At 45.6% G+C, this 15,634-nt stretch overlaps 4 protein-coding genes across 4 annotated transcripts; 3 read left to right on the forward strand and 1 right to left on the reverse strand.

Annotated features, from left to right (window-relative positions):
• The first annotated feature begins 1,098 nt into the window (after nucleotides 1–1,098).
• On the forward strand, nucleotides 1,099–5,542 carry LOC139475702 (fap1 adhesin-like). The gene is made up of 2 exons (XM_071258890.1): nucleotides 1,099–5,397; nucleotides 5,519–5,542. Exons 1-2 carry the CDS (start codon nucleotides 1,099–1,101, stop codon nucleotides 5,540–5,542), a joined length of 4,323 nt encoding a protein of 1,440 aa, XP_071114991.1.
• Nucleotides 5,543–5,756: 214 nt separating this feature from the next.
• On the forward strand, nucleotides 5,757–8,341 carry LOC139474585 (mucin-2-like). Its single transcript, XM_071257654.1, has one exon. The coding sequence runs from the start codon at nucleotides 5,776–5,778 to the stop codon at nucleotides 8,080–8,082; it is 2,307 nt and encodes a 768-aa protein (XP_071113755.1). The 5' UTR covers nucleotides 5,757–5,775; the 3' UTR covers nucleotides 8,083–8,341.
• A 1,575-nt stretch (nucleotides 8,342–9,916) lies between these two features.
• On the reverse strand, nucleotides 9,917–13,236 carry LOC139475150 (uncharacterized). The gene is made up of 2 exons (XM_071258405.1): nucleotides 13,199–13,236; nucleotides 9,917–10,832 (listed from the first exon to the last, which is right to left on the reverse strand). The coding sequence occupies exon 2, from the start codon at nucleotides 10,829–10,831 to the stop codon at nucleotides 10,043–10,045; it is 789 nt and encodes a 262-aa protein (XP_071114506.1). The 5' UTR covers nucleotide 10,832; nucleotides 13,199–13,236; the 3' UTR covers nucleotides 9,917–10,042.
• Nucleotides 11,687–12,742, forward strand: LOC139475703 (uncharacterized). Its single transcript, XM_071258891.1, has one exon. The coding sequence runs from the start codon at nucleotides 11,687–11,689 to the stop codon at nucleotides 12,740–12,742; it is 1,056 nt and encodes a 351-aa protein (XP_071114992.1).
• Nucleotides 13,237–15,634: the final 2,398 nt, after the last annotated feature.

Here is a 15,634-nt window from a genome sequence, read left to right on the forward strand (position 1 = left end):
GTTTAAGACTGTTTGGTGTTATGTAATACTATTACATACCGTGTTTAATACTGTTTGGTATAATGTAATACTACTACATACCGTGTTTAAGACTCTATTATAATGTAATACTACTACATACCGTGTTTAAGACTGTTTGATATAATGTAATACAACTACATACCGTGTTTAATACTGTTTGGTATAATGTAATACTACTACATACCGTGTTTAAGACTGTTTAGTATAATGTAATACTACTACATGCCGTGTTTAAGACTGTTTGGAATAAAGTAATGCTACTACATACCGTGTTTAATACTGTTTGGTATAATGTTATACTACTACATATTGCGCTTTAAGGCTGTAATCTATAATACAACTACATACCGTGTTTAGGACTGCTTATTATGATGTAATACCACTACATACCATGTTTAAGACTGTTTGATATAATGTAATACTTCTACATATCACGTTTAAGACTATTTGGTATAATGTAACACTTCAACATATCATAGTCAATACTGTTTGGTAGAATAGAATGCAACTACATACCGTGTTTAAGATCGTATGATGTGATTTGGAACCGCTCATATGTACGTTTCTTTGAAAGTCATAGTGTCAGGTTTTAAGTTCCCGACGATACCTGTGGGTGATGTCATTTTGAGATCAGTGTAACAGAATGCTTGCCCTGTTCCAGATCTAACAACAGTTACATCAACCACTACAACGACATCAGCCCCGACTACTTCTAAAACAACTCCAAGGCGAACATCATCCACAGCTGAAGACTTCAAATCAACAACGTCAATTACATTTCCGCCAATCATTGTCAAGGTTGATGTCTTCTATCCCATTTCCCCAGAGTCTTCAACAACATCAACATCAACACACACTCTGCGTGAAGAGCAAACAATTTCAGATTATACAGGAACAATAACGCCACCATCAGACACAACAGAAACAACACAATCTCCTTTGTCACAATCTTCACATGCAACAGGACCGCCAGTGTCAGAATCTTCAGAGACAACAGGCTTAACCATTGCAGAATCTTCAGAAACAACTGCGCCATTTTCAGTCACAACGGAATCGCCTGTGTCAGAACATTCAGATATGACAGAAGTGACAGTGTCAGAATCTTCGGAAACAACAGAAGCAACAGTGTCAGAATCTTCAGATACAACAACAGCAGCAGTGTCAGAGACCGCAGGCTTAACCATTTCAGAATCTTTAGGAACGACTTCGCCATTTTCAGACACAACAGAATCGCCTGTGCCATCTTCGGGTACAACCGAACCATCAGTGTCAGAATCTTCAGATACAACAGACGCGACAGTGTCAGAATCTTCAGATACAACGGAAGCTACAGTGTCAGAATCCTTGAATGTAACAAAAACGACAGTGTCAGAATCTTTGGATACAACAGAACCATCAGTGTCAGAATCTTCAGATACAACAGAAGCCACAGTGTCAGAATCTCTGGATACCACGGAGGCTACAGTGTCAGAATCTTTGGAAACAACAGAAGCGACAGTGTCAGAATCTTTGGATACAACAGAACCATCAGTGTCAGAATCTTCAGATACAACAAAAGACACAGTGTCAGAATCTCTGAATACAACGGAGACTACAGTGTCAGAATCTTTGGAAACAACAGACGCGACAGTGTCAGAATCTTCAGATACAACGGAAGCTACAGTGTCAGAATCCTTGAATGAAAAAAAAACGACAGTGTCAGAATCTTTGGATACAACAGAACCATCAGTGTCAGAATCTTCAGATACAACAGAAGCCACAGTGTCAGAATCTCTGGATACCACGGAGGCTACAGTGTCAGAATCTTTGGAAACAACAGAAACGACAGTTTCAGAATCCTTGAATACAACAGAACCATCAGTGTCAGAATCTTCAGATACAACAGAAGCCACAGTGTCAGAATCTTCAGATACAACGGAAGCTACAGTGTCAGAATCCTTGAATGTAACAAAAACGACAGTGTCAGAATCTTTGGATACAACAGAACCATCAGTGTCAGAATCTTCAGATACAACAGAAGCCACAGTGTCAGAATCTCTGGATACCACGGAGGCTACAGTGTCAGAATCTTTGGAAACAACAGAAGCGACAGTGTCAGAATCTTTGGATACAACAGAACCATCAGTGTCAGAATCTTCAGATACAACAAAAGACACAGTGTCAGAATCTCTGAATACAACGGAGACTACAGTGTCAGAATCTTTGGAAACAACAGACGCGACAGTGTCAGAATCTTCAGATACAACGGAAGCTACAGTGTCAGAATCCTTGAATGAAAAAAAAACGACAGTGTCAGAATCTTTGGATACAACAGAACCATCAGTGTCAGAATCTTCAGATACAACAGAAGCCACAGTGTCAGAATCTCTGGATACCACGGAGGCTACAGTGTCAGAATCTTTGGAAACAACAGAAACGACAGTTTCAGAATCCTTGAATACAACAGAACCATCAGTGTCAGAATCTTCAGATACAACAGAAGCCACAGTGTCAGAATCTCTGGATACCACGGAGGCTACAGTGTCAGAATCTTTGGAAACAACAGAAGTGACAGTGTCAGAATCTTCAGATACAACGGAAGCCACAGTGTCAGAATCTTCAGGTACAACACAAGCGACAGTGTCAGAATCTTCAGATACAACAGACGCGACAGTGTCAGAATCTTTGGATACAACAGAAGCCGCAGTGTCAGAATCTCTGGATACAACGGAGGCTACAGTGTCAGAATCTTTGGAAACAACAGAAGTGACAGTGTCAGAATCTTCAGATACAACAGACACGACAGTATCAGAATCTTCAGATACAACAGAACCATCAGTGTCAGAATCTTTGGATACAACAGAAGCCACAGTGTCAGAATCTCTGGATACAACGGAGGCTACAGTGTCAGAATCTTTGGAAACAACAGAAGTGACAGTGTCAGAATCTTCAGATACAACAGACGCGACAGTATCAGAATCTTCAGATACAACAGAACCATCAGTGTCAGAATCTTCAGATACAACAGAAGCCACAGTGTCAGAATCTCTGGATACCACGGAGGCTACAGTGTCAGAATCTACGGAAACAACAGAAGTGACAGTGTCAGAATCTTCAGATACAACAGAAGCCGCAGTGTCAGAGTCTTCGGATACAACAGAAGCGACAGTGTCAGAATCTTCAGATACAACAGACGCGACAGTGCCAGAATCTTCAGATACAACAGAAGCCACAGTGTCAGAATCTCTGGATACAACGGAGGCTACAGTGTCAGGATCTTTGGAAACAACAGAAGTGACAGTGTCAGAATCTTCAGATACAACAGACGCGACAGTATCAGAATCTTCAGATACAACGGAAGCGACAGTGTCAGAATCTTCAGATACAACGGAAGCCACAGTATCAGAATCTGTGGATGCAACGGTAGCTACATTGTCAGAATCCTTGAATGTAACAGAAACGACAGTGTCAGAATCTTTGGATACAACAGAAGTGACAGTGTTAGAATCTTCAGATACAACAGAGGCCACAGAGTCAGAATCTCTGGATACAACGGAGACTACAGTGTCAGAATCTTTGAAAACAACAGACGCGACAGTGTCAGAATCTTCAGATACAACGGAAGCCGCAGTGTCAGAATCTCTGGATACAACGGAGGCTACAGTGTCAGAATCTCTGGAAACAACAGAAGTGACAGTGTCAGAATCTCTGGATACAACGGAAGCCACAGTGTCAGAATCTTCGGATACAACGGAGGTTACAGTGTCAGAATCTTCAGATACAACAGAACCATCAGTGTCAGAATCTCTGGATACAACGGAGGCTACAGTGTCAGAATCTTTGGAAACAACAGAAGTGACAGTATCAGAATCTTCAGATACAACAGACGCGACAGTGTCAGAATCTTCAGATACAATAGAGGCCACAGTGTCAGAATCTCTGGATGCAACGGCAGCTACAGTGTCAGAATCTTCAGATACAACGGAGGCCACAGTGTCAGAATCTTTTGATACAAGGGAAGCTACAGTGTCAGAATCCTTGAATGTAACAAAAACGACAGTGTCAGAATCTTTGGATACAACAGAACCATCAGTGTCAGAATCTTCAGATACAACAGAAGCCACAGTGTCAGAATCTCTGGATACCACGGAGGCTACAGTGTCAGAATCTTTGGATACAACAGAAGTGACAGTGTCAGAATCTTCAGATACAACAGACGCGACAGTGTCAGAATCTTCAGAGGCCACAGAGTCAGAATCTATGGATGCAACGGAAGCTACAGTGTCAGAATCCTTGAATGTAACAGAAACGACAGTGTCAGAATCTTTGGATACAACAGAACCATCAGTGTCAGAATCTTCAGATACAACAGAAGCCGCAGTGTCAGAATCTTTAGATACAAGGGAAGCTACAGTGTCAGAATCCTTGAATGTAACAAAAAGGACAGTGTCAGAATCTTTGGATACAACAGAACCATCAGTGTCAGAATCTTCAGATACAATAAAAGCCACAGTGTCAGAATCTCTGGATACAACGGAGGCTACAGTGTCAGAATCTTTGGAAACAACAGAAGTGACAGTGTCAGAATCTTCAGATACAACAGACGCGACAGTGTCAGAATCTTCAGAGGCCACAGTGTCAGAATCTGTGGATGCAACGGAAGCTACAGTGTCAGAATCCTTGAATGTAACAGAAACGACAGTGTCAGAATCTTTGGATACAACAGAACCATCAGTGTCAGAATCTTCAGATACAACAGAAGCCGCAGTGTCAGAATCTCTGGATACAACGGAGGCTACAGTGTCAGAATCTTTGGAAACAACAGAAGTGACAGTGTCAGAATCTTCAGATACAACGGAAGCCACAGTGTCAGAATCTTTAGATACAAGGGAAGCTACAGTGTCAGAATCCTTGAATGTAACAAAAACGACAGTGTCAGAATCTTTGGATACAACAGAACCATCAGTGTCAGAATCTTCAGATACAATAAAAGCCACAGTGTCAGAATCTCTGGATACAACGGAGGCTACAGTGTCAGAATCTTTGGAAACAACAGAAGCAACAGTGTCAGAATCTTTGGATACAACAGAAACAACATTGTCAGAAACTTCAGATACAACAGAATCTTCAGATACAACAGACGCGACATTGTCAGAATCTTCAGATACAACGGAAGCCACAGTGTCAGAATCTTTTGATACAACAGAAGCAACAGTGTCAGAATCTTCGGATGTAAGAGAAACAGCTTTGTCAGAATCTTCGGAAACAACAGACGCCACAGTGTCAGAATCATCAGATACAATGGAAGTGACAGTTTCAGAATCTTCGGGTGTAACAGAAACGACAGCGTCAGAATCTTCGGATACAACAGAAGCCACAGTGTCAGAATCTTCGGATGTAACAGAAGCGACATTGTCAGAATCTCTAGATACCACAGAAGCCACAATGTCAGAATTTTCAGATACAACAAAATCGCTTGTGTCAGATTCTTCAGATGTAACAGAAATGACTTTGTCAGAATCATCATATACAACAGAGCTGACAGTTTCAGAATCATCGTATACAGCGGAACCGACAGTGTCAGTATCTTCGGAAACAACAGAAGCCACAGTGTCAGAATCTTTGGAAACAATAGAAGCGACAGTGTTAGAATCTGTAGAAACAACAGAAGCGACAGTGTCAGAATCTTTGGATACAACAGAAGCGACACTGTCAGAATTTTCAGATGCAACAATAGCTACAGTTTCAGAGTCTTCAGATACAACAGATGCGACAATGTCAGAATCTTCAGATAGAACTGAAGCGACAGTATCAGAATCTTCAGATACAACAGACACTACATTGTCAGAATCTTCAGATACCATGGAAGCTACAGTGTCAAAATCTTCAGATATAATGGAAGTGACAGTGCCAAAATCTTCAGATACAACAAGAGCGACAGTGTCGGAATCCTCGGACACAACAGAAGCGACAGGGTCCGAATCTTCAGATACAACAAGAGCGACAGTGTCGGAATCCTCGGACACAACAGAAGAGACAGGGTCCGAATCTTCAGATACAACAGAAGAGACAGGGTCCGAATCTTCAGATACAACAGAAGCGACAGGGTCCGAATCTTCAGATACAACAGGAGCAACATTGTTAGAATCTTCGGATACAACGGCATTAGTTGTGTCAGAATCATCAGACACTACAGAAAGGACAGTGTCGGAATCTTCAGAGACAAAAGAATCGACTGTGTCAGAATCTTATACAACCAAATCAGGTGTGCCCGAATCTTCAGATACAACAGAAATGACAGTGTCAGAATCTTCAGATACAACTGAATTGACTACGCCACTGACAGTTACAACCAAAACCATAGTGTCAGATGTTTCAGAGGCAACAGAAACGGCTACGCTATTTTCATATGCTGCAGAAACGACCGCGTCAGAATCTTCAGATATGACTGAAACGACAAAAGCTACAGATGACAAAGCAACATCAACGTTCGCCATAGAAGCTACAGGTGATAAAGAAGCGTCAAAAGAACCCACAGATGAGACTTATACCCCTGGGATGCCAACAACAGCCAAATATAACAGAATGACAGTTTATCCCCCTTTTGTCACACCCACACCCGCATCCACACCCACATCCACACCCACAACCACACCCACAACCACACCCACAGACGCAACCACACCCACAACCACATCCACATCCACATCCACATACACACTCTCATCCACACCCTCAACCAAACCCACAACCACACCCACAGCCGCAACCACACCCACAACCACATCCACATCCACACCCTCAACCACACCCTCAACCACACCCACAACCACACCCACATCCACATCCACACCCTCAACCAAACCCACAACCACACCCACAGCTGCAACCACACCCACAACCACATCCACATACACACCCTCATCCACACCCACAACCACACCCACACCCACACCCACAGCCACATCCACACCCTCAACCACACCCACAACCACACCCACAGTCGCAACCACACCCACAACCACATCCACATCCACACCCTCAACCACACCCTCAACCACACCCACAACCACACCCACACCCACATCCACATCCACACCCTCAACCACACCCACAACCACACCCACAGCCGCAACCACACCCACAACCACAACCACATCCACATCCACACCCTCAACCACACCCTCAACCACACCCACAACCACACCCACACCCACACCCACACCCACACCCACACCCACACCCACGTCCCTCACGGAATCCGTGCCAAGAAACCCGACCCCTCCCCCTGGTGTCACCCAGTCGGTCATCCTGCGCTGCCCCCGACGCCAACGTATGATCATAGAGCGGCGGTACGACTACATCTGCCGGGGAGGCTTGTCCCACTACAACATCATGTCCTATGACGTCAGAGAACTGACGTTCTCAACAACCCTCCCAGAGTTGACATCTCGCTGGTACAGACGGTACCGAGCCCCAGTTCACTACTCACTGAGTCTAGGATCCAACATGGGGCCTCTGTACGGCAACAGAAACCGCGTCTCTATCAGGACATTCAGAGGCCGAGGGAAACAGATGGCTGTCCAGATAGGGCATATGCGTGTTGCATGCACGTCCATAGCATTCTATGCACCCGTCAGCAGATCCAGCCGTCCTCAGGCGAGATTCGTTCTTAGACAGGATGGACGGATGTACTTCTTTGCTTCCAGACCTTTGAGATCACAGCCGTGGTATTACATCCCGACTCTGCGCAAACATGGACCATTAGAAGTGATGATCAGTTACGTTAATGTTGTGGTGCGGGGTTCTAGGTTCGAGCTGTCGGTAAGAACAGCACACCGCAGAGTAACTCTGAATATAGGTTTCCAAGGACGCGACACTTCAATGACAATAAGGACACCGTATTCTGACGTGTACTCTGATAATGTGTTGTTGTCGCTTGTTTATCCGTGCTGGAACAGGCGGAGGAGGAGGAGCAAGGTGTATGTGACGACTGATGGCAGAGGCTACGTGTCCCTGTTTCATTGGTGGAGACGCCTGATTGGCAGGCAGGTTATCCTTGTGCAGGTTCTGCAGGACTAGTGTCCCAGAGTTGCTGTCCGTGAACACATTGTACAGAACTACCAGACACCTACCAGACACCTACCAGACACCTGCCAGACACCTGCCAGACACATATCAGACAACTATCAGACACCTACCAGACACCTACCAGACATCTATCAGACACCTACCAGACACCTGCCAGACACATATCAGACAACTATCAGACAACTATCAGACACCTACCAGACATCTATCAGACACCTACCAGACACCTATCAGACACCTATCAGACACCTATCAGACACCTACCAGAGGACTAATTGATTGTCCGAGAACTTGATCTGGTTGAAAGTTGAATAAATTTGTCTTGTGTGACTGGCTTGTTTTACTGTGTCTAATACTCCGTTCATTTGCACATCTATACATAAGTGTGTATATTTGCATGCGTGCGTAAATATATATTTGTGAAAATACTTGTCATGTGAACGCGTTTAATAATGTGCATATGTACACTAAGAGCACATTTGCATCATGCCTTGAGCAGGTGCAAATGTAAATGAAAATTTGCACTGTATGTATATGTTATAATGTGAGTATTTATGCCAACGCCAGAGGACGATCTAATTAATATATCCGCTGATAGGCCTACACTAAACAAATGTTCATTAGCTCTGAATTAGGAAGTTGACGCTTTTCAATTTACATCAATACCAACTATTATGCGGACGCCAGAGCTGCCTTCTTTGGGTTTCAAGGAGTAAAAACATTATCTACAGATAAAATCTCACACATGTTGCTTCATGCGAAGATTTCTGTAAGGTAACTCTTTTCATTCGACTTTTATTGGAAAGCACCATTTTCATGTTTAAAGTCGTGAACAGACTGATGAATAAATATGCCTTATTCCATGTGCATGGATCGATGCTCATGATGTCAATCACTGAATTGCCTGGTCCATATTCGATCTTTTACAGACCGTCGTCATAAAGGTGGAATATTGCTGATTGCGGCGTTAAACAACAAACCAACCAACATTTGATTGACAGGGTCATACTACAAGCTCGTTGTTGAATGGCTTACTCGTGATTCACTCGTAATTCCATTCAACAATTCCATTGTTTGTTTGTTTGTTTGTTTGTTGTTAGCTTCTACATCCCACCTGCTTCAGTAGCATCACCCTTGTATTGAGTGAAGGTTAGAGGTAAATACCTGTAAATAGTCACATATGGTGCAGAGAATAGACAACTAATTTAAACTGTTTAAGGACCAGTCGACAAATGTCGTGTCTTGGAACAGTGCCCCAAACATATCACTGGCATAACGCTCATCCCCTCCACCCCGAGCCCCATCCCTAGAATCAGATTAACTCAATGTACGTTATCCTATGGTCGTGGGTCATCAAAATGGCAATACTCTTGATTTTCCCCCACATCCAAGAGACCCCCATGATGAGTGAGTGAGTAGTGTACTGTGAGTGACTGGGTTTTACGCCGCTTTTAGCAATATTCCAAAATATCACGGCGGGGGACACCAGAAATGGGCTTCACACGTTGTAGCCATGTGGGAAACATTTACTTGATGGTTTAATCCCATGGTATTGTGTTACCAGAAGAGCCGTTATTGCTCTGTGGCTCTGTGTCAATCTATGCAGGTACCAGCTGATTGTGTGTTCGAATCCCCGATTACCATCCTTGGTGTACCTGCGTCAGGCCTATTTGGCTGACCACCGTTATATAACTGTACTAGTTGCTTCAGCAGCTGACATCACTCCAGGAACAATATTCGTACACAAAGTTGAAATAATTGGATAAGGAAAACGGGACATTGGCTTTGTGAATTAAACAATTTTATTTCAGTTGTCAGGAAAGACGTATTTGATTATTCTTGACCTAATGACTCATTTTAAAATGGAATACTACAATGGTTTGTGAGAATTACACAGAACTTGACTCGGTGGTCATCATTCAGTGCATCGTGCGGTGCATCAAGTGGCATTTTACTTCTTAGGGAGATTTGTCTGCGACACATCTACATTCTGGGAGATCCCATAGTTGAAATCAACGTGTCCCTTCACCAGCCAAGTTACTGATTTCTTGTCAGTTTTGACACTGCCTGAACTGTCATTGACAGATACGCCGCATTTTGGCAAACGATCCCCGAGGAGGGTGCCAATTTTATTTTGGATCATTTTTACAAACTCCCCATCTCTTGAGATCCTGACCTTCACCTTTCCTGTCAAGGTGACCGAAACCTGGAAGTCACTTTTAAATGTTTCCTCCTTGACCTCGAGCCTCGCTATTGTTCTAGCCTTCTTGGGGGCCAACACCGTGGTGTCGACAGACCAAGACAATTCCTTCTCCACGGTGTGGGTGGTCTTCGAGCTGATGACCATTTCGCGGCCAAATCCGGTGGTTGCCTTGGCGACAGGTTCTGGAACACCGATGGTGAATCCGACGTCATTGCCGCTCGTGAAGCCTTCGCTCAACTGTACCTCGGCCGTGGCGTGAGTGACCTTCTGGGCAGTGAACCGATGGTTTTGGTCATGATTCATTCGGTTGTCAAAGTTAGACTTGAAGACAAGTTGTGTGGGGGCCTCATCGGGCCCGATTTGGCTTTTCTGGAGGTATTCCAGGCCGCTCGTAGTACACACAACCTCATCGAAGAGAACCTCGAGGTCCGCGTCATTGAAGTCTATTTGTTTATCTTTATCTGTTGTAGTGACATAGTTTTCCCAACCAAATGTCTGTATAGGCTCCAGAATATCGGTCAGTTTGTTCTTGCTCATCCTGGAACAGAAACATGCATATACTACAGATAATGTGACTGTTAACCTTCTAGCGCCTCGCAAGCAGCTTGCGTTGTATTGTCCGAAGGGAGCTGAGAATGGCAAACAGGTGCAGACTGAAAAATTGACAGGGGTAGTCATTTAACGCTTTGGAAATGCTTTAGGGTGTGGCTTATAAATTATTATTATTATCATCATCATCATCATCATCATCATTATTATTATTATTATTATTATTGAATATGAGCAACGATCCGAGACATAGTTCTAACCAGCCTACGGCACGACCAGCATAGGTTGCTGGGGGCATAGGTCTAATCCGGGTTCCCCATCTACTCAATTGGGATACGATGACATGCATCAACCAAGTCAGCGAGCCTGACCATTAGTCGCCTCTTTTACGGCAAGTTCGGGTTGCTGAAGACCTCGGTTCTTCATGGGTCGTAAAACAGCAATGCAATATACAGCAATATAGATTATACAGAACATATAATGAGTGAGTGAGTGAGTGAGTGAGTGAGTGAGTGAGTGAGTGAGTATGGTTTTAAGCCGCTTTTAGCAATACTCCAGTAATATCACGGCGGGGGACACCCGAAATCGGCTTCACGGGTCTTCGGCGTGATGAACGAACGCTTTAACCACTTGGCTAAACCCCACCGCCCAAGAACATATGATGAAGCTGGGATGATATACGTGGGCTGTCTAGACAATATCAGTCCTGCTTCACGCACGATGTGTCTTAAGCCCCACACGTCGGGGTGGGGCTACAGGCGAGGGGCGAGGGGCGAGGGCTGCGGGGTGGAATTACAGGGATGGGGCTACATGCGAGAGGCGAGGGCTGTGGGGTGGGGCTAAATGCGAGAGGCGAGGGCTGTGGGGTGGGGCTACAGGGATGGGGCTACATGCGAGGGGCGAGGGCTGTGGGGTGGGGCTACAGGCGAGGGGCGAGGGCTGTGGGGTGGGGCTACAGGCGAGGGGCGAGGGCTGTGGGGTGGGGCTACAGGCGAGGGGCGAGGGCTGTGGAGTGGGGCTACAGGGATGGGGCTACAGGCGAGGGGCGAGGGCTGTGGGGTGGGGCTACAGGCGAGGAGCGAGGGCTGTGGGATAGGGCTACAGGAGAAGGGCGAGGGCTGTGGGGTGGGGCCACAGGGATGGGGCTACAGGCGAGGGGGGAGGGCTGTGGAGTGGGGCTACAGGGATAGGGCGAGGGGCGAGGGCTGTGGGATGGGGCTACAGGCGAGGGGCGAGGGCTGTGGGGTGGGGCTACAGGGATGGGCTACAGGCGAGGGGCGAGGGTTGTGGAGTGGGGCTACAGGCGAGGGGCGAGGGCTGTGGGGTGGGGCTACAGGCGAGGGGCGAGGGCTGTGGGGTGGGGCTACAGGGATGGGCTACAGGCGAGGGGCGAGGGTTGTGGAGTGGGGCTACAGGCGAGGGGCGAGGGCTGTGGGGTGGGGCTACAGGCGAGGGACGAGGGCTGTGGGGTGGGGCTACAGTCGAGGGGCGAGGGCTGTAGAGTGGGGCTACAGGCGAGGGACGAGGGCTGTGGGGTGGGGCTACAGGCCAGGGGCGAGGGCTGTGGGGTGGGGCTACAGGCGAGGGACGAGGGCTGTGGAGTGGGGCTACATGCGAGGGGCGAGGGCTGTGGGGTGGGGCTACAGGCGAGGGGCGAGGGCTGTGGGGTGGGGCTACAGGCGAGGGGCGAGGGCTGTGGAGTGGGGCTACAGGCATGGGGCTACAGGCGAGGGCTGTGGGGTGGGGCTACAGTCGAGGGGCGAGGGCTGTAGAGTGGGGCTGCAGGCGAGGGGCGAGGGCTGTGGGGTGGGGCTACAGGCGAGGGGCGAGGGCTACCGGGCGAGGGCTGTGGGGTGGGGTTACAGGCGAGGGGCCAGGGCTGTGGAGTGGGCTATTTGAAAGTTACACAATTGGGGCTCTCTTAGCACAAATATGAGGTACTGAGTTAGAGTCTACGTCTCAAGGAGTAAAAACAAACAAAAAGTGTGAAATCAAACATAAATAAAGAGTCTAGTTAATTAATTAATTGCCATATAAATACAATCATATATTACTACATATAAAATACAATTTCAAGATTATTAAAAAGTTGTTAAATTTCAACTGTAACTGGTACCCATAGTAAGTGTGAAGTTTCACGTAAAACTGAAATGCCCCCGATGACAACACATATCTCCACGTTCCCTCCACAAGAAGCCGACACAGTGGCATGTATACGTTTAACAGAGAATTATTTGTCCAATATAGATCTACCCTGAGTGTAATGATGTCCACGTACCAGATTCACGCTGTAGTTACCACGATCTGTACACCTGTGACCTATCTACATGAAACAAACAAGGGACTGGCACTTACCTGGTTTTGTGAGTCAAAATATGCTGTGCCTCCAAGAACTGGTTATACAGCTTTGTGAAATACCGAGCCAATTAGACTTATATATACCCTCTGCTGTTTAATGTTAAAACTAAACATGACTCGGTGTGTCTTTGATTATTGCATTAGTAACGGCTCCATCCAATAGGTGTCACGTAAAATATTGAAAGTCTGGGAATACCCAGAAATGTCGGAGGCTTTTGTTCAAAGAATATGCGAAGTACCTCCAAAGGGGTGGAGCTTCGTGGTGGGCGTGGCATATTAGGAGTCGGCTTTTTCCACGATCACTGCTGCAAATGACATGGTTCTATTTATAGCCAGTGTGGGTTGCGCATAACAAAACATTGTACCCAAAGGTTGTCTAATAACATAATAGCCCATCATAACTGCATTTTATCAATGATTATGTCGAAAAGGATTATCAATTTTACACCATAAACAACATTCAGAAATCAACATTAAATTTTAATTCAGAATTCAACATTAAATTTCAATTAAATTGTTTAATGTTATCTTAGGTCAAGGATTTTGTCAACTCAATAATGGCAATATATTTACACATATAATTGTTGATTTATGTACAGTGAACTCCCGTGAATCCGGAAACCTCGTTATATATGGGCATAGGGGCGTCATGACTTGCCTGTGACTCGTTAATACCGAAATTTGTGAATGCGGGTATTATATTTACGGTTTCAACAACACTGTTCGGATAAACGAGATTCTACTGTAGAATGAACCAGTGTCTTGCTCCCAGGGAGTAGAGAGACGTACCTATACTAAGCAGTGTTCAATAATACACGGTTTTTATTATGGATCGCAACTTCTGTGACAATCGAAAGGTTGAAATCAGCTGGGTTCGGCTTTCATGTCATGGTTAGTGTGGGGAGGAAATCAGGGGTTCTCTATAATAGGCAGAGCCGTAGCCAGCCGGGGTGGGGGGGGTGGGGGGGGTGGGGGGGGGGATGACACTTCACGCACCTCAGTCCTCGGGGGGGGGGGGGGGGGGGGTGATGGGGAGCTACTCCAGGGGCTGTTGTGTTCGGAAACAGAAAGTGTTTATTCAGCAAGAGTATTGCTTTACGCCGCTTTTAGCGATATTCCAGCAACATCACAGCGGGGGACACTAGAAATGGTGGGGAATCGAACCCGGGTCTGCTGCGCGACGAGCGAAAGATTTACCCACTAGGCTATCCAACCGCCCCTTAGTCAGTAAGAAAGGTCACTGGCTTAGAGCTCATAAAGCCTCATAATATTACAATAATAACATTTTTATATTTTTTTCTTGAAATTGTATTTTTGTGGTCACTCGCAGATCACAGAGTATTATATGCCGCAATCAGCCACTATACCACACCGAATGATTGTTATATGCGTCGTATTTACACAGCGGATGACACGTTAAACACGAAACAACATTCCAGAATCAGAGAACATTCCAGATGAAGTTGCGATAGATCATAGCTGCAGTTAACGACCTCCACATGGACAAACTGTTTTACATCACGCATGTCAAGCTGTCACCAGCCATCACGTGATGTGGCGTTCTCAGAGACAGAAATACCCACAGGTATTGTAGCATTCTCTCTCTTTCACCAAAGAGGTCACTGTGACGTCACAGCCACTCTATTTATGTGCCGAGATTTAGGTATGATTATGAACTTTTATTATCAAGTGAAAAAAAGAAATCAGATTTTGTTACCGACACCACCGTTGTTACATCGTTTTTTTTCCGCGAGTGTTGCGAACTCCCGTTAAACCGAACACTGTTGCTTACATCGCGTGTGTTAAACATACATGCTGAACCCCCGCTAAACCGGACACCTCCGTCTTTACATGACGGGTGTTACACAGGCACAGTGAAGCCCCGTTAAACCGAACACTGTTGCTCACACCACGTGTGTTGCTCATACATAGTGAACCCCCTTTAAACCGGACGGTTGTTTGCCTCGTCAAGTCGTCCCGATTTACGAATTACAACTTCGTACTAAATAAACATGACGTGGTAATACATTGTATATCACATATAAGCTTGTCTAAGAAGTCCTATGAACATGTTTCTGGAATACCGAGGTCCTCATGTGCGGACTTTCAGTGTGTGGTCCGTGTGTGGTCAGTGTGTGGTCAGTGTGTGGTCCGTGTGTGGTCCGTGTGTGGTCCGTGTGTGGTCAAGCTGCTGAGAATGTAATCACCCCTCGTCAATAAAGATGTACTTATCATGCGTTGTCTTATCTTACTGTTTGAATATCATATTACGGAAGAGTTGATGCTTAGACATATTTTTTTGTGTAATTAGGTACACCATTCCTGTCAGTACTGAACACACTCTATGACCTATTAGTGACAACATTGCAATACATTTCACAATCAAATGTCCAGGTGACGTGGCGCCATGTTTATCGGGGCCTAGGAATGCCC

Source organism: Haliotis cracherodii, unplaced genomic scaffold (genome assembly GCF_022045235.1).
Source record: "Haliotis cracherodii isolate W230 unplaced genomic scaffold, xgHalCrac1.p SCAF_3, whole genome shotgun sequence".
NCBI classification, from domain to species: Eukaryota; Metazoa; Mollusca; class Gastropoda; order Lepetellida; family Haliotidae; genus Haliotis; species Haliotis cracherodii.